This window comes from Penicillium nucicola, assembly GCF_028828085.1.
Source record: "Penicillium nucicola strain IBT 29836 chromosome Unknown utg000011l, whole genome shotgun sequence".
NCBI lineage: Eukaryota > Fungi > Ascomycota > Eurotiomycetes > Eurotiales > Aspergillaceae > Penicillium > Penicillium nucicola.
In genome coordinates, this window is record NW_026643135.1 from 323676 (window position 1) to 346636 (window position 22961).

The 22961-nt window shown below is 48.9% G+C and overlaps 9 protein-coding genes across 9 annotated transcripts; 5 read left to right on the forward strand and 4 right to left on the reverse strand.

Annotated features, from left to right (window-relative positions):
- Positions 1–754: 754 nt before the first annotated feature.
- N7511_011215 (putative C2H2 finger domain protein) lies at positions 755–1996 on the reverse strand (the record flags this gene model as incomplete). Its single annotated transcript, XM_057133592.1, has 2 exons — positions 755–883; positions 938–1996. 2 exons carry the CDS (start codon positions 1994–1996, stop codon positions 755–757), a joined length of 1188 nt encoding a protein of 395 aa, XP_056978880.1.
- Positions 1997–5563: 3567 nt separating this feature from the next.
- N7511_011216 (dienelactone hydrolase family protein) lies at positions 5564–6492 on the forward strand (the record flags this gene model as incomplete). The annotated part of the gene is made up of 4 exons (XM_057133593.1): positions 5564–5592; positions 5660–5730; positions 5781–5828; positions 5885–6492. The coding sequence occupies 4 exons, from the start codon at positions 5564–5566 to the stop codon at positions 6490–6492; spliced, it is 756 nt and encodes a 251-aa protein (XP_056978881.1).
- A 530-nt stretch (positions 6493–7022) lies between these two features.
- N7511_011217 (fungal specific transcription factor domain-containing protein) lies at positions 7023–9404 on the forward strand (the record flags this gene model as incomplete). The annotated part of the gene is made up of 2 exons (XM_057133594.1): positions 7023–7861; positions 7916–9404. 2 exons carry the CDS (start codon positions 7023–7025, stop codon positions 9402–9404), a joined length of 2328 nt encoding a protein of 775 aa, XP_056978882.1.
- Positions 9405–9730: 326 nt separating this feature from the next.
- N7511_011218 (sugar phosphate isomerase/epimerase family protein) lies at positions 9731–10888 on the forward strand (the record flags this gene model as incomplete). Its single annotated transcript, XM_057133595.1, has 1 exon — positions 9731–10888. One exon carries the CDS (start codon positions 9731–9733, stop codon positions 10886–10888), a length of 1158 nt encoding a protein of 385 aa, XP_056978883.1.
- A 456-nt stretch (positions 10889–11344) lies between these two features.
- On the forward strand, positions 11345–12059 carry N7511_011219 (peroxiredoxin family protein; the record flags this gene model as incomplete). The annotated part of the gene is made up of 5 exons (XM_057133596.1): positions 11345–11394; positions 11441–11553; positions 11611–11774; positions 11825–11971; positions 12024–12059. The coding sequence occupies 5 exons, from the start codon at positions 11345–11347 to the stop codon at positions 12057–12059; spliced, it is 510 nt and encodes a 169-aa protein (XP_056978884.1).
- A 316-nt stretch (positions 12060–12375) lies between these two features.
- N7511_011220 (uncharacterized protein) lies at positions 12376–13779 on the reverse strand (the record flags this gene model as incomplete). The annotated part of the gene is made up of 1 exon (XM_057133597.1): positions 12376–13779. One exon carries the CDS (start codon positions 13777–13779, stop codon positions 12376–12378), a length of 1404 nt encoding a protein of 467 aa, XP_056978885.1.
- Positions 13780–14891: 1112 nt separating this feature from the next.
- On the reverse strand, positions 14892–15071 carry N7511_011221 (uncharacterized protein; the record flags this gene model as incomplete). Its single annotated transcript, XM_057133598.1, has 1 exon — positions 14892–15071. The coding sequence occupies one exon, from the start codon at positions 15069–15071 to the stop codon at positions 14892–14894; it is 180 nt and encodes a 59-aa protein (XP_056978886.1).
- Positions 15072–17486: 2415 nt separating this feature from the next.
- Positions 17487–19170, forward strand: N7511_011222 (sugar porter family MFS transporter; the record flags this gene model as incomplete). Its single annotated transcript, XM_057133599.1, has 2 exons — positions 17487–17581; positions 17643–19170. The coding sequence occupies 2 exons, from the start codon at positions 17487–17489 to the stop codon at positions 19168–19170; spliced, it is 1623 nt and encodes a 540-aa protein (XP_056978887.1).
- A 771-nt stretch (positions 19171–19941) lies between these two features.
- N7511_011223 (uncharacterized protein) lies at positions 19942–20602 on the reverse strand (the record flags this gene model as incomplete). The annotated part of the gene is made up of 3 exons (XM_057133600.1): positions 19942–20026; positions 20082–20304; positions 20377–20602. Coding segments are annotated over 3 exons (534 nt in total), but the record flags the coding sequence as incomplete, so codon positions are not given.
- Positions 20603–22961: the final 2359 nt, after the last annotated feature.

Here is a 22961-nt window from a genome sequence, read left to right on the forward strand (position 1 = left end):
TTGGCTTCGGCTTGCAAAGACAATGGCTCACCATCGGTTGAAGCAAGTCTCCCCTTTCCGGAATCCAGTCGCCTCTATTTGACTACCAATCCTCCTGATCCTCCTTTTAGATCTGAATAAAGCCACAGCCGCCCGTTGTAATAAGATGATAATAAGATCGAGACCGCCACGTGGCTGAGTGGCTGAACAATACAATTGCGGGTCAGCCCCGGACAGCCCTACATCAAGCTCCTCCAAAGATCTGGAGCTCTTCGGGCCAATAGGACAGATGAATGTCCTACCAAGTGATCGGGGATCGACTGGCAATGCTTGTTCGGGAAGGTTGTTCTAGGAATTGTTTTTGTATTTTTTTCAAAAATTTTTCTTCCATGTCATCATTGATGCAGGTTGTTATATACCGACGTTGCCCAACCCATTAACAGTCCAATCGCTGAATCGCTTAAAATAACAGAAAAATAGGGTAGATGCACACGTCACACATGAGTCTGGAAAGCACACATGGTAATCAAACAGAAAACCGGATATTGGTAAAAAGAAAAGAAAAGAAAATCAGAAATCAGACCGTCCCATGATGCCCAAGTCACACACCCTTCGCCAACGCAGAGAAAGACACGACAAAAAGAAGGCTTGGTAGTGATACCGGCTGCCAACGCCTTGATACATACAAGTATCGGTTACTTCAATAGAGCAACGTGAATATAGATTTTGGAAAGGAAGGGGGCCGAGGTTTCATAGCGCAAGTGTGAGAACTCAGCTAAACCCGCCCATTGAGAATAGGACTGCCGTCCTCACTCCGTCCTTCCCCTTTGATGTCGCCTCCGGCTTGAGTGCTATTCGCATCTGAGTCGCCATCCTTTCCACAGCCTTTAACCAGAATATGTCGCTGTTAAGTCAGATTAGTATTGAGACATTGTGCAGCGATAAAAAAAAAACACACCTTGAGAGCGTCTTTCCGCGAAAAGCTCTTGTCACAGTGTGAGCAAGGGAAAGGCTTCACAGCGAGATGGATCCGCTTGTGGCGCTTCAAATCATGGTTTCGATTGAAGCTTTGCGGGCACTGGTCGCACTTGAATGGTCGGTCGGCGGCCGGAGCAGACATGCCGTGGGGAGGGGGATGGCCCCCGTACATGTGCTGGGAGCTTGCGACGTGTCCACTGTTGAATCCCGGTAAAAGACCAGGCTGCATGCCCATCATGGACATGGGACCTCCCGGGCTGTGGACATTGGTCATCACCGGCCCATTCATCGCAGGAAGCGAGTATGATGGCCACGGCTGACGGGGATATGCTAGAGGGGGTTGCCCCCCAGTTGGGCTGTGAGCAGGAATGCGGCCTGGTGGGTGAATCCCGAGTCCTCCTGGACCATACATGGGCGAAAATCCGGTTTGGTGTGGACTCGCCATCGGCGGAGAAGCGGCATACATATGCTGGTGTTTGGGGGCATATGGATCGTTGGATGAGAGCGGCGCCGGAGAGGTGGCGTGACCCCCCGAATACATAGCCATATGTTGTTGGCTGGAGGGAGCCAGAGTCGAAGGTGCCGGGAGCGCTTGATAGGATACTGAAGGAGCCTCATATGGATGGGATAAGCCATCCGTCGTCGGGGGTGATGTTATTGATGAGCGAATGTGCATGCCCGATGAAGGCGAAAACGAGCTTCGAGGTGGATAGACTGCATTCACCCCGGATCCCCAGGTTTGACCGTACGGGTTGGCCCCTGACCAATATGCCGGTGGCAGGTCCGCTGAGGCGCCCGTTGAAGGTGCCAAAGGCTGCGGGGTGGCGTGTTCCGGTTGATTGGTGGCGGGCGGTGTTAGAAGATTTCCCACGCTCACATTTGCCGGATGCGAGACTGGCGGATGACTGGGTTGCGCGTACTTGGGCGCGGCGGCCAAGGTGAAGGGCGGCGGCGGCAGCTCGAAGCTGGGCAGTGTCGGGGCCGCAGGGCGACGGACATTCAACGGCGGGGCCGACAGCGCATCCAGCGCCGTCCCCATCGCTGGAACCGCAAGGGTCGCCAGGTTGGATGAATCCCGAACTCCGTAGAACTCGGACGTTTCGTTGAGCTGTAGATTAGGAAGTCCGTTAAAGGAGGTTCCGTTCAGGGCCCAATCTCGATCTAAGGCCCCAGAAGGGCTGGTAGAATCCAGGAGGGGCGATCGATCGCTGGATATCCGCGATCGGAGGGGAGAGTCTCGAAGACTCGACAGAGGGAAGCGGGGAGTAGACGGGTGGTGATATATAGGGTGGAATAGACAGAATAGATAGAATAGAATCGGATATAATCAAGTTAGGGTTAGGGTAGATGGGGGAAAACGGGAGACAGCAAGAAGATCCTAAAAGTGAGGTTATCACGGTCGATGGCGCGAGTAGGACATAATAGAAGATGTGGGGGGGCAAAAAACAAGCCGTGGCGTTGGAAGAGGCGTGAGATAACAAGCGCGGGGGAAACACCAGTTATTATAGTCCAAATGGGAAGAGAAATCTCTGGGAGTCGACGGGAGTCTGGCCACTATGGGGAAGAGAAAGGGAAAAAACCGATAGATTAACTTGTCAGCAACGTGGTTGACAGGCTCTTTTTATTTTCGGTTCTAAGTTGTTCTATATTAACCAGAATATCTCTGAACTAAATAATTAAACGAAGCGAAATCACGATTCCCTTCGAACCCTTTGGAGTCGATGCAACGAGTCCCCCTCCTTACCTCACGCTACTGGAGGCACTGGAGGCACTGGAGACTGTCGACTGAAAGGCCTGACAGAAACCCCAACTCCTACAAGGAAAACCCGATCGAAACCACCAGAGAGAAACCCCCAAAAAAACAAAAGAAAACACCGAAAAAAAAACAGAAAAAAACAGAAGCAAAAATACTAACTATCGCGGTGAGATTCCTATCCAATTAGGGCCCAACAGACCTCAACGCACGGACAAGACCGGAATGGCCAGAATACGAGAGCCATGGAGCAGGCAGAGGCAAGCGAGCTGTCTCGTTCGCCATTCGCTATACTCCGGTCATCTGCTCGTTTCTTTTTTCTTTCCCTTTTTTTGACCCTTTTTCCTCTTTGGCCTTTTTGGCCCCCAATAGCCGAGGCCTGTCATTGGTGTCTTCGGCCATGGTTCCTCATTAACTCTGGCTTAAACTGGCTTAAATTGACTGGGACTGACTGGGACTGGCTGGGATTGGCGTGAATTGGCTACTGACTGGCTTGGACCCCCCCCTCCTCCTCCGTGTACTCCGTAACTCATACTTCCTACTAGAGATCCCTTTCGAGGGAAATGAGAAGAAACGCGATATCGCCACTTGAAAGCCAATCGCCTCCCCGACACCCATTCTCTCGGGTTTTCCCTCACTCGACGCGATCTCGGAATGTTCGTGGGTCTGGAGCACTCCACCCACGCGAGACAGATTCAGCTACTGCTCCGTCCTTGCCTCCCCGTTGGGCCTTATCCACCAATCATGGTGGAGAAATGTGTCTGTCTCCTGCACGGTCGTGACAGATGGTGAAATAGGGGGCAAAATGTGCCCTGTCGATCGTGGTACACTCTACTGTCCAAAAGTGATAGAGCTGATCGCGTCTAAGAATAACATAGTTTCGAAATATGTCCCGACGGGATCGATACGCTACGCGATAGACCATGCAGCGTACTCGGTACATGTAGATGGTGAGGAGCTTGGGACATGTCCACTCGCCCGTGCTTGGAATTAAATATTACGATCCGGTCCGCATTATTCCCCCGTATTTGGTCGCAGTCCGGCTTGAAATCTGTCGTCTTTGAGCGAGGGGGTGGGTTCAAAAAATAATTATAATAATCACAATCCCAATAACAATAAACGTACTGTACAGTACAGTCATAAGAAAGGGGGTCTGCGATCTTGAGACAAGAGAGAGAGAGAGAGAGAGAGAAAAAAAGGAAAAAAAGGAAAAAAAAGGGAAAAAAAGGGAAAAAAAAGGCAGCCAAAGTGGCATTCTTCAAAACTGCATACCTCGGCCCTGGAGGCCCTTGAACGGTTGATTCTACCGTATTGAACACCTGACGTCCAATCTGGACTACCCTGGGTACATTCTGTGATGCTGACATCCCCCTCTACTGTACTGTAGAGTTCGAGGATCTGCAAAATTAAGGTCCATATCACTCGACGCGTTGGTAGCCCCAAACTGGATTTGTGCGGACGATCAGTCGATCATGAATGCCCATGCTCCATCGCTGATTCCCCGATCGACAGTGTACAGGCCTTCTTCCATCGATGAACCCATCCTATCGTGGTGCGCAGCCGATTCGCTCAGAGCTCCCATTCTTATGCAAGGCGGCATTTACCAGCCCAGATGTGACAGCGCGCAAGGATCCACTGGGCGGAGGCCTGGTCTCCTGCGTCGGTTCCTGCCGGTGTGGCTTCGGAGAGGCTCACGGTTGGCGTTCACGATCGTCCCCGGGGATGGCGCTTTCAAAGGTTGGGGGGATTGAACTGTCGCACACGGGAGATCTGCGACCATGAGCTTCCTGCAGGGCTGATGGGTATGCTCGGCCTCTGTGGATTTCAAAAGCCCACATTTGTCTCTCTGTGCGTACACCAGAGCTTTTATTGACTATCTAGTACTAGTCGATGGGTCTGACTTGGGGCAAAAGCAATGGAGCACAGATGTTTTCCTTTGATCTGTGCGTGATCGGTGTCTCAGTTGCCCTCGCTAGGGATTTGAATCTCTGATTCGGCACTTGTTCGTCGAGAACATGTCCAGTTGGCAGCCCCACGAGACGAGCCTCTTTCGGTTCTGAGAAAGCCATCCCTTGCGGCAGGGCACTAGAATGCTGATATCCCCTTATGCGCCTTTTCATATTTCCTCACATCGTTGGTCCAAGATGTTGGGGTCCTGTCTTTCCTCTGTGGATTCCGTTGAGCAGGATGCTACGCTCCCGGGACTTGCTCTCTTTCATTGTCGGGTATTATCATGGATTTCTCTCCAGTTGCTGGGTGCGACCATGTCTGCCGTGCAACCCTCATTTGCGTAAACAGAAAGGTACGATGAGGACCTTAGAAATTAATGCTTGTGATACTTGTCTTTCCTGGGCCGCCCCTATGGGTCGCTATTTGTGCAGACTCGTACCAGCACTGGGATTGAAACAAGCCGATAGAGCGTGTAACAGACAAAACGAAGGTGAAGCGACATCTTTCTTGGTGCTCGGTTGCAAATTACCCCGTTGTTTCTCCGTTGAAACGGCGTGAGGAGTGAAGTCGAGATATATCTCTCCTATAGATCAACTGTCCACCGTCAACAACCACCACGACCACCACCAAGAATTATAACCCCAAGATCTAAGTAATCTCAAATCCAACTCGCACACATGAAGATGAAGATCTCCTCAACCTCTCGAATTGTGCCAAGTTTCACTTCCCGAATTGCCGAATGCTGTCCGATGACGTCGACCGGCGGGGTATCCTTTGCCTCGACGCTTTACTTTCTTTGACTTCGTTCAATTGCTCCAACTAGTTTGTTCGCCCGGAATTTATCTACTTGCAGCCACTTGAAAATCAACCGCACCTCCTATATACTGATCTTCATTGCTCACCATGTCTGGAATCAGCAAGGCCTGTTGCTCGTGAGTGAATCCCAAGCCTATGGTAATTGAATGCGATCATTTTGAGCTCTATTAATAACGAGAATAGCATCCCCCCTGTTGTCTCTAAGGGCTACCAGGCCAAGGGCGAGTACAAGACAATCAATGGCCTGAAGACCTGTAAGTCTTGACTCTACCAAAGGAAGATGCGAATCCCTAACAGAGCGCAGACGTTACTGGTCCAGAATCGGCCTCCAAGGCTATCTTGGTTGTGTACGGTTAGTTGCTCCTAACCCATAGCGAAGATCCATATCTTACTTACATGGCTGTATAGACATTTTCGGCTTTTTTGACCAGACCATCCAAGGTGCCGACATTCTAGCCACCTCGAACGACCAGAACTATCGAGTGTTCATGCCCGACTTTTTCGAGGGCAGCCCAGCTGATATTTCGTGGTACCCGCCCACCACGGATGAGCACAAGGAGAAGCTGGGAAACTTCTTCTCAACTAAAGCCGCGCCCCCCAAAACACTTTCCAAGATCCCGAATGTCGTCGCCGAAGGAAACAAACTCGCACCGGGCGGCAAGTTCCAATCCTGGTCAATCCTTGGCTTCTGCTGGGGTGGCAAAATTGCGTCTCTATCCGCTGGCGCGGATAACAAGCTTTTCAAGGCTGCTGTGCAATGCCACCCTGCAATGGTCGATGCCAATGATGCGAAGGCCGTGAACATTCCTATGGCGATGCTGGCCTCCGGCGATGAACCGGCGCAGGACGTCAAGGACTTCGACGCCAACCTGAAGGTGCCAAAGCACGTGGAGACCTTCTCGACTCAGATTCATGGCTGGATGGCTGCTCGGTCGGACCTGGAGAACCCTGCGGTGCGCAAGGAGTATGAGCGCGGCTACAAAACCGTTCTTGACTTTTTCCACCAACACTCGTAAAAGGTAAGGAGGATGAGGTCATAACGACCGGAAACACAACGACACAAGGGATATACTCCCGAATGCAATGACAATAGCAAGATTAATGGAAAAACAGACGGAACCTGTTGTAGTTCTCCATTTTGTTGTCCAATCCCCTAATTGAGAAATTATATGGCATTCAAGCCTTATTTAAATTGAAGATCTCTGTATAGATATATGAACGTCGGCGTCGTATAAAATTTCTTTGGAGGCAGGACAGTGTCAAAGACTCGATCGAGAGCGGATGACTCCATAGCCGAGAATTTCCCCGGCCATGCGAACTTCCGCAATTTGCTACATCTCCTTCACTGTCTCTGGGCAGTTCCACACTTTCCCTTGACTGTTTGACTCGATTCAATTCCTAAGTAACTGCAACCCTGCCACATGTCTTCAAATGCAGGAGATGAGATCCCCGGAACTCGTCTCCCGGCCGCATGCGAGACATGTCGCAAATTAAAGGCAAGCTTCGTGAATCGGTTCTATCTTCCTCGCTTATACATTGTTTGTAGATGAGATGTATCCGACCAAGACCCCAGCAGAATCACCAGGAGAATGCCTCAACAGAGCCATGTGAACGGTGCAGACGCACCAACCGGGCTTGCAACATTCCAAAGGCACGACCTCTTGGAAGAAAGCGAGGGGCAGTTGGTCGTTACCAGGGGTTCGAAAAGGCATATCGAAAAATGCAGGCTGAGCTCAGAAAAAGCAAACCCTCAGGAACTGAGAATGCCGACGGGAATTCTCATCTCATTTCTGGAGAAATGCGCATATTGGAGCCTTTGGTCCCAAGCCACCCATCTGAGACAGCCGACCCTGGACAATCATCTCCAGCAACGAACCATGAGATTCTACACGCCTCCTGTCTTGGTCCAAGTTACCCGACCGTACAGGATGACGAGTCCCAGATAGACCTTATATCTCATTCGTTCCGCAATGGAACTACCAACCAGGCAAACCAGGAACCAACCAGTAATCCATTGGCCCTGTTAGCCGATGCATCGGATGCTGCGCAGGTATTGGAACTTTTTCCAATGTCTCACAATAACTTGCCAGGGTTAAACAGTGGATCCTCTGCGACAGAGCCTCAGACAAGCCAGGTGCATAGCACAAGTCTGGGCCGTCAATTGCTTCACCGGCCAGGTTATGTATCACTTGGACTAAAATTGGATAGAAAGACCCTGGATCAAGGACTAGATGCTATCCTTGCCCCATCCCCTGTGGTTGAATCCAGGTACTCAAATTATTTCAGCACTGCTCCCCGGGCGCCTCTCCGCGACATTGGCCCGGATATTGACCCGATCGACCTAGGATTAGTTACAATGGAAGAGGCCCACCACTTATTTCCAATGTATGGTATATCATTTTGAATGATGCCTCGTTTCGTCTTGCTAATCTACGAAAGTTATTTTGCTCGCCTGCATCCAGTCAATGGCATTCTCGACCCAATGCTACACACACCCGAATTCGTTCGTGCTCAATCGGCACTGTTGTTTACCTGGATACTGGCTCTAACAGCCCAATTTGATCACGAGTCGGCGTCAATCGCTAAGCGACTGCGGTTTCATGGGGAGAAACTCTCCAAGCATGTTCATACCTCTGGCTACAAATCAGTGGAGATTGTCCAAGGATATTACATATCTTTACTATCGGCTACTCCTGCAGAAACATCGGCTCAGGAAAGATCTTGGCTTTACACAATGTATGCCTTTGGTTTAGCAGCCGAATTAGGGCTGGACCAGGAGTCCTGCGCCGACCACGCGAACTCTCAGAGCCTGTTCAATGTTTCCCATATTGGACCAGACGACATACCCACAGCGAAACAAAACTCACGAGAAATCGCATCAAGTGATCCTGAGTATCCTGCAGAACAGTCAATCTATTTTCAGCGATTATCACGAAATCGCGAAAGAACATGGCTCAGGATTCTCTTATGGGAACGAGCAAACTCTGCAGCGTGTGGTCGGATACACACTTTCCCAGAGACCGATTTAACACACAATATCGAAGGATGGTGGCTACACCCCCTGGCTGATTCAACCGACAAGCACACATGTGCGTTCATCACGCTGAGACAGAGTTTAGCCGCGCTGCACAGTAACCTCCGATATCAAGCGGAAATGGAGCATGTAAATCCTCACTGGGTACGAGGGCTAGTTGACTCAAGTATGCAACCTTGGTGTGATCTATGGCTTCCACGATCTGGCCTTGAGCATATTCAGTCATCATCGGAAATACTGTCCAATATCTTCCTTCGCTACGTGTATTATCATGGTAGGCTTTGGACCTTGTCATTCGCCCTACACGGTTCCATCAATCGTGGTCATCACCTGGATTCCGTCCGAACAGACTGCTTTGAAGCTGCCGTGAGTTGTTGTGAGATAGCAGTACATGACTTGGACGCCATCGGGGAGCCATTGTACTGCATGCTTGCTCCTACTTGGGCAATGATATCTTATGCCGGTGTGTTAGCACTACGACTATTTCCTGTTCTCTACGGGCCCCGTGTTGGAAATGAGGTAGAACTTCTTGCCCTACTTGGCCAAGTTGCCATGCATCTTGAGCGTGCAGGCAAAACACCGTCGCATCGCTTTGGGATTGCTGCGCTGCTTGGACAGCACCTAATGAGAATATTGAAGGCTAGGGCGATATGGATCACGGACTCGACATCTCCTGACCAAACCGAAGGCTCGTGTAGCAGAAGCTACGTTGACAGCCAAAAATCATTCATACCACCACATTCTCCCCGTGTGCGGGCTCACGAGGCCCTGGTTTCGGAGCATGATCCATTCTTGACGACGGCATCTTTGTCTACCCAAGGTGATTTGACAGGTGAAAGCTTTGCTGGGATCTTCAAAGACATGTTTGGACCTGGCTTCAGTGGTGTATTCTAGCAATCTTCACGCCGATACATGATAAAAGACAAGGTCATTCAACAGTCTACTCACGGTAAAAACGCCAGACAAAATAACTGATACAAGCCTACATGGTAGATACACATCGGACATTCCACGAGAACATGAAGTTGACCTTGGTAATCAAAATCCCAATGATTTACCTACCTTTCTCCGACGAGAAAGCTTGAACCGGACAATTCTGAAATGTCGGCGCATTAAAAAAGTGGCCGGGTGAGTGGCGTTCGGATGATGCCCAAGCGGGTATTTAATCATCCCCACGATGCTTGCAATGCGCCAACAGCCAACAATCTGTGATCTCAACTATGCATATCTCCTGGCCTCCATCTGGAGGTAACATGTTTGGTATCGCCACTTTGTCTTTGGGAAACTGGCGAGAACACAAGCTTGAGCCACGCCTCAAGGCTGCCGCAGAAGCGGGATATCAATGGATCGATCTATTTGACGAGTGCTGGGCTGCATACCTAGAGGAGCATGGCTTGCCTGGCGATCAGCTCTGGGAGGCCACGCCAGATAATATTCTGATTGCTCGTCAACTGGGTGATTTAGTCAAGTCTCTGGGAATGCGCATTGCCTGTACGCAGCCTCTCCGGAAAATCGAGGGGATCAAAGATCCCACTGAGCGCCGAACCACGCTCGACCTGGTCGCGAAACGATTTCCTTTCATGCGAGCTTTTGACACCGACCTTGTGTTCATGTGCGCCAGCATTCGAACCGACAATGGCGTGACATCCGATCTCCACACGGTCGCGAGAGACCTGGCGGAGCTCGGTGACATGGCTGCAGCGTACGCAAAAGCTGATGGCGGACCCATGTTGAAAATTGGATATGAAGGTCTATCTTGGGCTGTGCGCAATACATGGTCTGCTTCATGGGAAGCAGTCCGATTCGCGAATCGCCCAAACGTGGGATTGATCGTGGATGCGTTCAATATTCTCGCCGTTGAGTTTGCAGATCCCTATAACCCTGCAAAACACGGTCGCATATACCCAACCCTTGAAGAATCTCTTGAGGTCCTTACTGGATCCCTTGCAGCGCTAGCCTGCACAGTACCAGGCGACCGCATCTTCTTCTTCCAATGCGGCGATGCTGAACTGATGAATCCATCGACCTTTCTCCCACCAACGGATCCAGAGACTCCCTCCTTACTTCCGTGGTCGCGAAGCCATCGTCTCTACCCTCTGGAGGAGTCTCGGGGTGGCTATATGCCGGTAGAGCTTGTTGCAGCTGCTGTGCTTGCTACAGGATACCGAGGCCCAATTTCACTCGAAGTCTTCAATAGCTCCCTCAACTTACCCGGGCCAAGCGTTGCAGCAGAACATGCCACTAGGGGAATTGAGAGCTTGCAGAAGCTGATGGAGACCGCAGCTGCTTTGGATCCGTTCTGGGAGAGTGAAATGGACAAAGCAAAGGCTATTTCGCAGGTGATACGACGCTTACAGCCCATGCTGCACAGGCTGTGAGATCCAAGCAGACTTTGCTGAATTGATCCAGTGTAGCTGAAGTGGATATCAGATAGTTTCAGCCTTGCTCTGTGGTTGAGCAGAGAAAGAGTCGTTTCTTCAACATCACAAGTGTATATAATGTTCAATCCCATCCCCCAGCATATAGATCCATATCCATCTCCACATCCTATAGCTGTCTGGGTCCCCACCTTCTCTCGGTCAAGATCCAGCTGCGCCCTGCAAGCTGAACCGTCTTTCTCCAAGTGTAAAAATATCAAACAAGAAACCCAATGTGGGGAAATGTCATTCTTAGAGAACGGGTGGGAATGAGACCACGCTGGGGAGCTTCGGCAGGCTCCGATGGCCATTATTCAGCTTGCATCCCCCCTTCACTGTTTCCCCCGCCATTCCACTTTCTTCCTCCTTTCACCACTCTGATCTCGAATCTTTGACCTTGAACCTGCTCTCAACAACATGGCTACTCTCAAGTCCGGCGATACGTTCCCTAGTGACGTTGTTTTCAAGTCGGTATCTGCCCCGCATCAAAGAGGCATGCTAATACGGGCTCAGGTATATTCCCTGGTCCGAGGAAAGTAACGACATCACTTCCTGCGGCATTCCCATCAACTACAACGCCTCCAAAGAATGGGCCAACAAGAAGGTTGTCTTGTTTTCGGTGCCTGGTAAGTCAATGAGTCCCAGAGTCCAGTCAGTGCCCGGTTCTCTAACCCGTGAAACAGGTGCCTTTACCCCAACTTGTTCCGTCAACCACGTCCCCGGATACATTAAGAACCTGCCAAACCTGCGGGAGAAGGGAGTCGATATTGTCGCAGTCGTTGCCTTTAATGACCCCTTCGTGATGAGCGCCTGGGGAAAGGCAAACCGAGTTCGCGGGGACGAAATCGTGAGCGCCCCCACTCACCCCGTTCTTGGGACAAGAATTAACCGTGACAGCTTTTCCTCTCGGACCCCGACGCGAAGTTCTCCAAGAGCATTGGTTGGGCCGATGAGGCTTCTGGGCGTACAGGCCGATATGCCATCGTCATTGATCACGGCAAGGTGGGCTATGCTCAAATCGAGACCGAACGGGGTGCTGTTAAGGTATGGACCTTTCCTCTTTGCTTCAGGATTCCGACTAAATTCCGGTCGGCAGAAATCTGGCGCCGATGCAGTTCTTGCCTCGCTGTAAATACCAAAGCAATAGAATTTTGATCGCTACATCACCCATACTTATCATCTTGTCCCTAGTTTTAGCAGGACTGCTCCCATCAGAATATGATTTCTCAATCGAAAAAGAGCCACAAAAGTTGTTAAGCCGATCGCGACACTGGGTGCAATTCATATCTTTCTATCGGGCCTTTGCAGCGAAGCACACAAGGTATATAAAAGGAGCAAATCTTCTATTTGACAACGAGTAATCAAATACAGCTCTATTCTGTCAAACGGGCTGGTGGTATCTTGAACATGGAATGAGGGGGAATAGCAAGCTTCTGGCTTCTGGCAGCTCAAGACGTGGAAAGGGCGCGATCATGGAGATATAGTTCAACACCAGCATTGCAACAATCAATATGCAGTGGTTCGACAGCCTGAAAGATCTTATTGGTCATTGCTCCTTCGGAGATTTCTGGTCCAGGGCTAGTCATCCGGTCATCGTCGCCAGACCTGACATTCTGGAATGCACCCTCAACATTGATGCGATTGAGTTTTGGGAACCGGGTTTGTCGGTTCTTGACCACGATTTGCAATTGAGAGACCAGCATCCCTAGATTTCTCTCTTCACAACCTTCAATGTACAGTGTCGCTAGCGAGGAGGGAAGACATTCCAATAATGGTGTGGTTGGTTCATTCTGATATCGGATATCCAGTAGGTTCGGCAATCGCACGCGCAATTCTCGCAGTGCAGTGAAATCGACCAGCGATCCAAACCATTCATCATGCGATTGATTGAGGCCAGCAGCAGTGAATGGGAAATGACTGCCATGGTGATCCAGCCACAATGTTTCGAGACTCCTCTTGCTATGGCTGAGCGAGTGATAAAAAGCCGAGGGCTGGTATCCATGAGAAAGAACGTGGGAGTCCGAGTGCTGATATTTAAAGGACTTGAGGTCTGCACATGACAGGACCAAGGCCTCCATGCCGTGATTTCCGCTACTTGATCGCAGATCAATCTCAGTAATTGAAGAGCAACCAGCGATGGCGTTTTGGGTCGTTTGTTCGGGAGATGTGATCGCCATGCTGGGATCCACAACCGAGTCTGCGGTTATAACACGGACGGATGGCAGTCTGAAGAATGGTAGGAGAATATTTGACGCTGGCTGTTGTTCTTCACTTGCAGCCCAGTTGCCGTGGCGGTTGAGATTATCCCAACGATGCAGAAAGATCTCTTGCAGGTACTGGAATGCCGGCTGCATCTCGAACGGCCTTTGACACTGGATAGCTCTCCTCATGATCTCATCCAGCCAAGAAGAAGTGCTGGCGTAGATCACCCGGAGAATTCTTAATTGACTCAATAGCGGAAGTATCAACGCAGCCCAGGCATCTCCCAAGCCTTGTCCCAGATCCTCGGTCCATTGCCGACTCTCGCTGTCTGAGTGTGATAGGTAGCGTAACCATTGCTTCACTTGCGCTGACTCTGTAATTTTTTTATCGTGCTCATCTGAAACAATGCTCGCAAGCCAGTCACTTAAGTCCAGCTCCCGGACAGCGCGCGCAAGCGCCGGTCGATCGAGGATGGCATGCAGAAAGGAGCTGGCATCTGGCCAATTGCGCAGGGAAACTCTGCGATAGACAAAGGGGAGAAACAAGTTGTGAAAGTGACGAGAGACGAAGACAAGATTCCAACAATCTGACTTCTGTTCCAGCTGCTCGCCAATCAAGAGCAATACGTCGTTGGGGAGTGCCAGCTCCATGAGACATTCGATGCTCCGGAAATCTCTATAGGACGCACAAAATAGACGTGGAGGAAGGTGCTAATACTGCCCGAACCGCTTATAAGAAGCCTCTTATCGAGGGTGGCGATTCGGGAAGATCAAAATCAATCTACACTTCATTGGCTGTTGCGGTGGAGCCGTGACGATGCGCCGTGAGAGACGGTGAATAGTTTTCAGTTCCCACGAGAAAAAAAAGAATAGATAGATACTTACTTTGGCATTGCAGAGGCGGAGGTGTTGAGCTTATGACTTTGTGATTCCCTCTTCTATAGATACCTGAATCAATTTTACTTCGCAAATGGGGCATTCCAGACAGGTCAATTTTCAAGCCCTTGAAGCTAGAACAATGTCGAGTTCACTACGGGAATAGCCGAATTAATGGAGGTGTGGAGAGGCTGGACTCAAGAGGCAAGAGATTGACACTGATGGGGCCATCTGGATGCATGAATAGCCAGAAAATGCTGGAGATGGATTCCGACGATCCATATTGGGTATAGAAAAATAAGCATGTGAATGCCCATTGTGGAATGTCTGATAATGTGGTAAATGTTGCATTTAATGCAAAATAATAGGAGACTCGGACCTGTGAACACAAATAAAGAGAGCGCATACAGTAGAAAGCGAGGACTACATTACAGTACATGTTAACTTACAGCAAGGGACCACGATGAGGCTATCGAGGCGGGCACGGGTGTGATATGACGGGGGTTGGCGTGAAGTTAGATGCAACCGGGAGTCCGGGCTTTGGTCGAAATGCATCTACGATCGACTTTATTACTAGTCGCCCGAGCGCAAGTCCTGCATAGTGAGCTTGCCGCGATAGCCGGGCTCACCCAGTGCCTTTCTCGATCAAGACATGTCCGTCGTATATAGGCCAAAAGGGGGCAAATAGAGGAAGAACTTTGAACAATACATCCACAGCTACAGTCTGGAGCTAGCAGGTTAATAGTGTTAGTTATGCTATTGAGACTTAGACAATTCTTGCAAGGACAAAACTATCGCAACCGAAATGCAGAGCGTAAGGTCGAATTCCCTCGACTGATTCGAATCCGAAATTTGGTCGTCAGAAAGCCGACAATGATAGTATCGAATCAAGCAGCAGCAGCGCTGGCAGCACTGGTAGAGCTAGCCGCTGTCGCGGAGCTCTGGCCGTCCAGGTACCCCATTTCTATCGCTGACAGGACAGCTAATCTCCCAGACCTCCCCATACGTGCCAGCCAGTGAGCGCACTGCCCATAAAGGCGAACCAAAATTCGTTGGTCATGCTCCATGAAGCATTATGCGCTATTACGGCCACAACCTCTAAGCCATCACTTGTATAACCTACTTCACGCTCGTTTCGCTTTATCCCTGCTATATACATTGGCTCCGTTAGTCGTACCAACTCCTAGCCATATGCATGCCAGGCAACTTCCTTCATTTCATTTCCATGGCTCGGGCGCCATTGGAAAGTCTCCTTTGTTGTCCCCTTGGAGCTCACGGAGGCCGTGAATGTGAAAATGTGCGACATTTAATTCAACGTCCCGGGCGCCATCTCTTCCAGAATGTCGTTCTTGTGTGGGTATCCTGGAAATAACGATAAATTGAGTATGGTAGGTCTGCTTCTACCCCACCTGTCGCCATGGGCAGTCGCTATAACTAGGTCCTTCTCGGTTGGCCGTCGTGCAAAACGACGGAGGGTTTCTTGTTGAGGATGCTGGGGGTGTGTTGATACAACATATAGCTTTTCATCGGCTGTCGGTCCTAGGTGGAATGTTGTAGTCAGTTGAAAGTAGCTGTTCATAGCAGATAGAATCTTAGTTGTGGTGTTGCGCGTTGGTTCACCGATTAATTGATCATAAGGGGGTTCGACATTGCGGAAATTGTGCCCTCACATCTGTCTGTTATGTTCTATATAGAGTGGTGGTGCTGGGTTTCCGATAAGATCACTCGTGTTAAATCTGTTAGATTGCTCGGTCGCTTTATTCGTGATGTGTAGACAACAGGGGGTGAAGTTCAGAAGACCAGCGGGACAGACATGAGGCGCGTTATCGCGTGGTAAGCGGCCCGCCCCCACTTGTCCAAAGAAAAAGCATAGTCTGCAAGCCACAGAGTCACCATTTTTGACTGTGACTTATACAGTACATTTTTTCATGAGAGGGATCAGTGGTGGTGTATCAGGATGCCGTGGTCGTTAGGGTGGATCACCATGACTTCCTATTTCAAGCCTACTATATACCAAGAGACGATGAAGTATTGATTATCGTATGATGAGTTTCAATACCAGTAGCCTAATCGTTATTTTATAGAACAGTGTATACCATATTGCGTAAATGCCGTTATATTTCTTTATGTCCCTTTATGTGAAGCCTAATGGTGTGTGTTTGTTGACAAGGGCTAAGCAAAAGCTGAAACAGCATGAATTCTTTGAATAATTTTTCTTAGGTGTGTTTAATCTGCAATGTGCTTTGGCGTACCCCAGGGACTGGCAGAAACTGGGAAAGCGAAGAGAATATACAGCGAAGGCCTCTATACTCGATGACGCAGCCATCAAAATCTCAACTCATGTCCAGCCGGAAAACAACCGCAATGTGTTAGTCGCGTGGCTTGTTTTATAATGCCAATATGCCTTAATTATCTCGGAATACTGCGAGGACAAATCTGGTATTTCTTTTCTCTAAAGAAAATAGGTTGTGCCAGTGTCTTCCGTACTGGAAGCACACACAAGGTAGGGCGGAGCAAGCATCTTGGATAGCGCAATGCTTGTGATCAATCAAACATAGAAATTCAATAGTCTCAATGCACCATACGTACACGGCAGCGCTCTGCCGTGCCAAGATACTTGGCTATGTCATTGGCGTAAGCTGTGACTGTTGAGGACGTCAGAGGATAGACTGGGCCCCTGAACTGCCAGCAGTTTACGTGGAAATGGGCAATGAGCTAAGCAGAAAAAGGTTACGAGGGAAGCGCATGGGGCGTCAGCCCACCGAGAAGCCACTTAGATTGCCAGGAAATTAGCTCAAATCCAAGTGATATCGCAGGATGTGACCTCGTATTGGGAAAAGATGTCTTACTGCGGATATGCCGTGTCAAATGAGAGCAATATGGGGCTCTCATATTATCAGGATAGCGGTCCTCCAACGGTGCATCTCAGTCGCATGTTTCGGTTGCCAAGGTCACCTACCGCCAGTGAGCGCCACATCCCGATTGTTGGCTTGCTGGTGGATGCTTGGTCCTCCACAAGGGAAACTTAGTCTTTCCCTTGCGTTCACCTCTGAGCATGAAAGGAGGGGAGTGGAAGATCATTGGTCAAGACCAAGAACCCATGCCTTTCTCTAAAGACCCTTGAACAAATCAGGTAAATGCCCGGTCCAGTACCGACGCGATGAAACCATGTGGCTGGCAAACCGACACCTGAAGTTGCATGCACTAGAGGCTAAGCGGGCATCTGACCAGAATGCAATTTGAGATTAGGTGTATGATTGGCTCTCAGTCAAGAAACCCGCAAAAAGAGAGCTGGAGAAAGGATCTGGGGTCCGGGGAAATAGCAAATGTCCCCGCATCCCCCGCGTTTGATTGAAATTTGGCGGGTTACTGGCTTTGTTTGCGCCGTGAGGCAGATCTCGTATATCTAACCCCTTGCCCTTCGTTTTTCCGTTCTTGAACTTGGATGCTCTCAATCTACTTATCGTCCACAGTGGCCCATCATGGGCTATAAGATTACCAATATTTATGTTATCACCACGGTGGCCGTCATCGGCGGTGCCTTGTTTGGTTTTGATATTGCTTCCATGTCTGCCATGTGAGCACATCCATACACCCTCTCAGCTATAATATTGTTCGATTACTAACAGTCCTGACAGCCTCGGCACTCAGCAATACAAATGCTTTTTCAATCAAACTGGTATAAAGGACGGCAACTGCGGTGGCCCGACATCTGCCAACCAGGGTGGTATTTCAGCTGCAATGCCGGGTGGATCCTGGGTGGGAGCCCTTATGTCAGGATTCATCACTGACTGGCTGGGTCGCCGTGGTGCAATCCAATCGGGTTCGATAATCTGGTGCATTGGCAGTGCCATTGTCTGTTCCTCCTTTGGCATCGCCCAGCTTGTCGTCGGTCGTTTTATCAACGGAATCTCTGTCGGCATTCTGAGTGCTCAGGTACCAGTCTATGTAGCCGAGTTGGCTCAACCCAGTAAGCGTGGCCAAGTGGTCGGCGCGCAGCAATGGGCGATCACTTGGGGTATTTTGATTATGTTCTACGTATCCTATGGCTGCAGCTTTCTCAAGGGACCTGCCGCTTGGCGAACTCCATGGGGTTTGCAGATGATTCCCGCGGCTTTGCTATTTTTCATGGTGTTCCTCTTGCCAGAGAGCCCCCGTTGGCTAGCCAAAAAGGATCGCTGGGAGGAAGCCCATGAAGTCCTAGCTGGGGTCCACGCCAAAGGAGATCGCAACGCCCCCTTTGTCCTGACCGAGCTGCAGGAGATTCGTGAAATGGTTGAGTTTGAGCGTCACAACAAGGATGCTTCATACCTAGATCTTTTCAGGGGGAACATGATTTACCGAACCCATCTTGGAATATTCACGCAGATTTGGTCGCAGTTGACTGGCATGAATGTGATGATGCTCTATATTACCTATGTATTTGGCATGGCTGGCCTGACTGGAAATTCCAATCTCATCGCATCCTCGATCCAGTACGTGATCAACGTCGTTATGACCATTCTGGCGTTAGTTTTCATCGATCGTTGGGGCCGCCGCACGCCACTTCTGGTCGGCTCGACCCTCATGATGATCTGGATGTTTGCCAACGCTGGCATTATGGCATCTTATGGCAAACCGGCTCCGCCTGGCGGTCTTCACAATGTCGCAGAGCAATCATGGGATCTCAGTGGCTCACCCAAAGCTGCAAAGGCAGTCATTGCCTGTACCTACCTTTTCGTCGCCAGCTTTGCGCCAACATGGGGTCCTGTCAGCTGGATCTACCCCCCTGAGTTATACCCTTTACGTCTCCGTGGCAAGGCTGTGGCGTTATCGACATCTTCCAACTGGATCTTCAACTTCGCCCTTTCCTATTTTGTCCCTCCTGCCTTTGAAAACATTCAATGGAAGGTATATCTGGTCTTTGGTGTCTTCTGCTTTGCTATGACGGTTCATGTCTTCTTTGCATTCCCTGAGACTGCCGGAAAGACACTCGAGGATGTGGAAACTATGTTCACAACTCCTGGCCTTAGACCCTGGAAGACTACCGTGCAGTTCCACCATGTTAGGAAGCTTGAACAAGGAACCATTCAGTCAGAAAAGCTCGCTGATATTCATGCCGAACAAGGGGATATCCAGGCTCCTAGGTCTGTGGCAAAAGAGACTTCCATCTCTCACGTTGAATAGTCTCGTTTTAACAATTTGTGGGATACCGGGCATATTATCTCTAGCATCCTGAAACCTGAGCCTTTCTTCCACATCACTCATAATTGCTCACTCGAACAGCCTTAATTGTTATTGGAGATTTAGCTATCATGTTGTCGTTGGAAAATTATAGTATTCGATCAGCAGCTGAATAACATTAATTCTTTGCTCTTATAACCAGAGATCGATGTGAGAGTAACTTTGATTTTCATGATTTCAACTTATTCATAGGACTAATGTTAATTAGTCACTGGTAATTACTGCATATGGCCTATCTTGCAAGGCTTCGCCTAGTACACTGCAATGATCTTAATCACAATCAAAGAGCCCTGAGAAGCTAAAATCTCCGGATAAGTACCTGACTGTGCCTTTTGAAGTGGATTAATCAAGTGTGTTCATGAACTATGACTGGAAAGTGGCCTAAAGTTCAGCGAGACTAACAGGGCTGGCACATACTATAAAAACCAGATCTACAGGCAAAGACTTTGTCCTGCATCAAATCAAGAAACAACTTAAAATCGCTCCAATCTCAGATTAGAAATTCTATTCTATAGGCTTTTGAGTATTTCGATATCAAGTCATGCAGCTCGGTGCGATTCAGCACACAATCTAGGGGCTTCATCGCATCCTGATGTCTTTGTTGATAACAGCAAATCTCCCTTGCAATTCTAACGACAATGCAATATTAGTTCAAATTCAAGTTGCAGCGCGAAGACGAAAGAATCTGAAATTCCTGGGGTTCAATAAAATTGTTTAGTTATCTAATCCAGGACAGTCTTCACTGGTTTCGGCGATGATGTCAGAATAAGGCGAAGGATCAGTCCAAATAATGTTATAGCTAGTTCGAAGTCAATGAAATATCTATAAGATCATAGCCCATGTTGGGTACTTACCTATCATCCGGATATGACGGCGCGTCTTTGTCACCAAGCTTCTCTACAATATCTGTCAAGGCGTCATGCTCCCAGCATATCAGAATATTGCCCGATCCATTGTATCCTTCGATCACATCTTTAACACACCCTGGATCATCTCGATCACATGAGGTGTCAACAGTGAGACCAAGGTCCTCGGCCAGTGGTTCCACTGTATCATATGGCCGAGCGCGCTTGCCATCTGTAACGCGGGGTTAGCGATTATTATTTTGCAAGATAATCACCCTGTGGTAAGACGACAGACTCAACATACCACTCTTTGGCGTTTGTGCCATTATATAGCCAATATCATATGTCGAACTTTTACTAAAGACGGATCGCAGGCACTGCGCACGTTCAACCCCCTGGGTACTCAAGCCATTTCCCCCATCACTCGGTTTCTCTCCGTGGCGAATTAAGTACACTGTGGGGGATGATGCTGTCGCGAGGGCTGCAGTGGCAACAACGCATAAATAGGTAAGCCTGAGCATAGTGCAAGTCCTTACAATAGTGTGGAAAGACAATTGGTGTTGATGCTGAAGCTGATGAATTCGATTGAGGTCTCTGACATTTATTTATATGCAATGACCGCCATATCACTAGTCCACAGAGGTCACATGTAGCGGAACCAAACAGTAACATGATGCACAAGACATGGCGTATGTCGCTGATTTGATTCGACGGGCAAATTTGTTTCGACTAAGCCTGATCGGGCAATTAACTACCGGGGACGGCCGCTTATATTGACTTTGGTGATTATATTGGCTTCCCTAGAAGCTCACGCTTGGTTTTGTCGAAAGTTTACTAGACTCGTGCTCATTTTGGGAATGATTTACTAGGTGGTGATTTGACAATACATTTAGATTTTGCAGGGCGGGTAGTCAATACGATCGATACAAGTGCAAGTGATAAAGCAGAATTAGCCAATGACTAGTCCAGTACCCGCCCATGTGCACATGTGCATTTCATGCGAAGCGTGCAATTGTAACACATGAACGGTGTATTTCTTGGAAAGAAGTGCAAAGGAAGCTAGATAAGACATACACCAAGTAAACAGGGCACGTTGCACTAAAAGGTCAGAAAGTTAACATTATTAGCTTCACCAACGAAACACTTACGCACACCGGTCGACCATTCGGAGAACCGACCCGTGGACAAACGCGACTGTTAGGACAACAGCCGATTGTTGAGCTTGCAATCACGCAAGTCGAGTTGACCGCGCACTTTCATTTCGTTAGTGCTTAAACTATAGAAAAGGGATAAATGCTGAAACTCACACATGCACTCGTCTGGGGACAGTAAGCCCCACCCGAAGAACAATTACAAACACCACCAGTGCAGACTTGACCAACAGGGCACTATTTCTCATTCTGTGTTAGCGACAAAGTGTCGGGTATTAAAGAAGAGTATGCATCTAGCGCATATATTTACCGTCACATTGCATGACCCACAATGTCCCGCGTTCGTATTGAGATTGGTGCAAGAGCCAGAACAACAGGTTGACAGTTGGCCGCTGCACTAGGCAAGTGTTAATATCGTAATGTCTTTGTGCGGTATAGAGAGAATGAAGATAAAGAACATGTTATACCCTAGAAGTACATGAGCCGCAGTGCAATGCATCTTTAGCTAAATCGGCTCAAGAGCCAGAACAACAAGCCGGCTGAATGCCGGAACATATACTGCTAGTGCAAGATCCACAGTGATTGATGTCTGTGTTGATATTAGCGCATATGCCAGAGCAGCATGCTGATCTCGCAGCTGGACACTGTAGATGTTCATTATTTAGCCGAAGTGCGAACAAGTGTTCCATTTGACTCGAGCCGAAGACCACATACAGTTATATTGCACGATCCACAATTGGATGGGCTCTTGGCGAGGTCATAGCTGGAGCCCGAACAACATGCAGGCTGACTGCCTCCACAAGAAGGTGCATTGCATGATCCACAGTGGTTTAAATTAGTATTGAGGTCAGTACAGACACCAGCACAACAAATGGAATTTCCAGAAGAACACTTCAAAGGAACACCGGTTAAGGATGAATCAACTAATGCGCTGTATGAAGGACAAATATGAAACACGTACCGAAATGTTACAGGATCCGCAATGTAAGGGGTCAGAACTGAGATTGGTGCAAATCCCTGTGCAGCAAGATGGGTTTGCGAGCGGGCACTATCGAAGCATGTCAGTTTCGGAGTAAGTTATAGCTATCCAAGAGCCAGAAAGCTCTCACACTATAGATGCAAGATCAAAACAAGTGCCAGCACAGCAGCCAGGAATATTTCCGATGCAAGAAGGAGCAACACATGACCCGCAATGATTAGGGTCGGTGTTGATATCAATACATACGCCAGAACAGCATATTGAGCTTGCTAGATTGCACTAGATGCCACAAAATATGTCATTATTAGTCAGGTATCTTACAACAACGAGACAAAATACTTACAAAGTTGTTGCAAGATCCACAATTGATCGGATCAACAGCTAGATCCCGACAGCGACCAGAGCAACAGCCGGGCTGGACTCCAGTACACTTTTACAGAAGGTTTAGTTTAAGAGTAGAAAGGAAAAGAGCCTCAGGCTTAGAAATCGGACTGACCGCTGGCGATTCACACGATCCACAGTGGTTTGTATTACTTCTTAGATCAACACACAACCCCGAACAGCACCAAGATGAAGTAGTATTACACTGTTGGAAAAGAGTAAGATCACGGGTAGACATTCCAAGTTTTGGCGCACTCACTATATCATTGCATGACCCACAGTTCCTAGAATCAGAGGCAAAGTCGACGCATTTCCCAGAACAGCATCCCGGCTGAGATGCTGGACATAAAAAGGTTCAGACAAGAGGCGCCACATGAG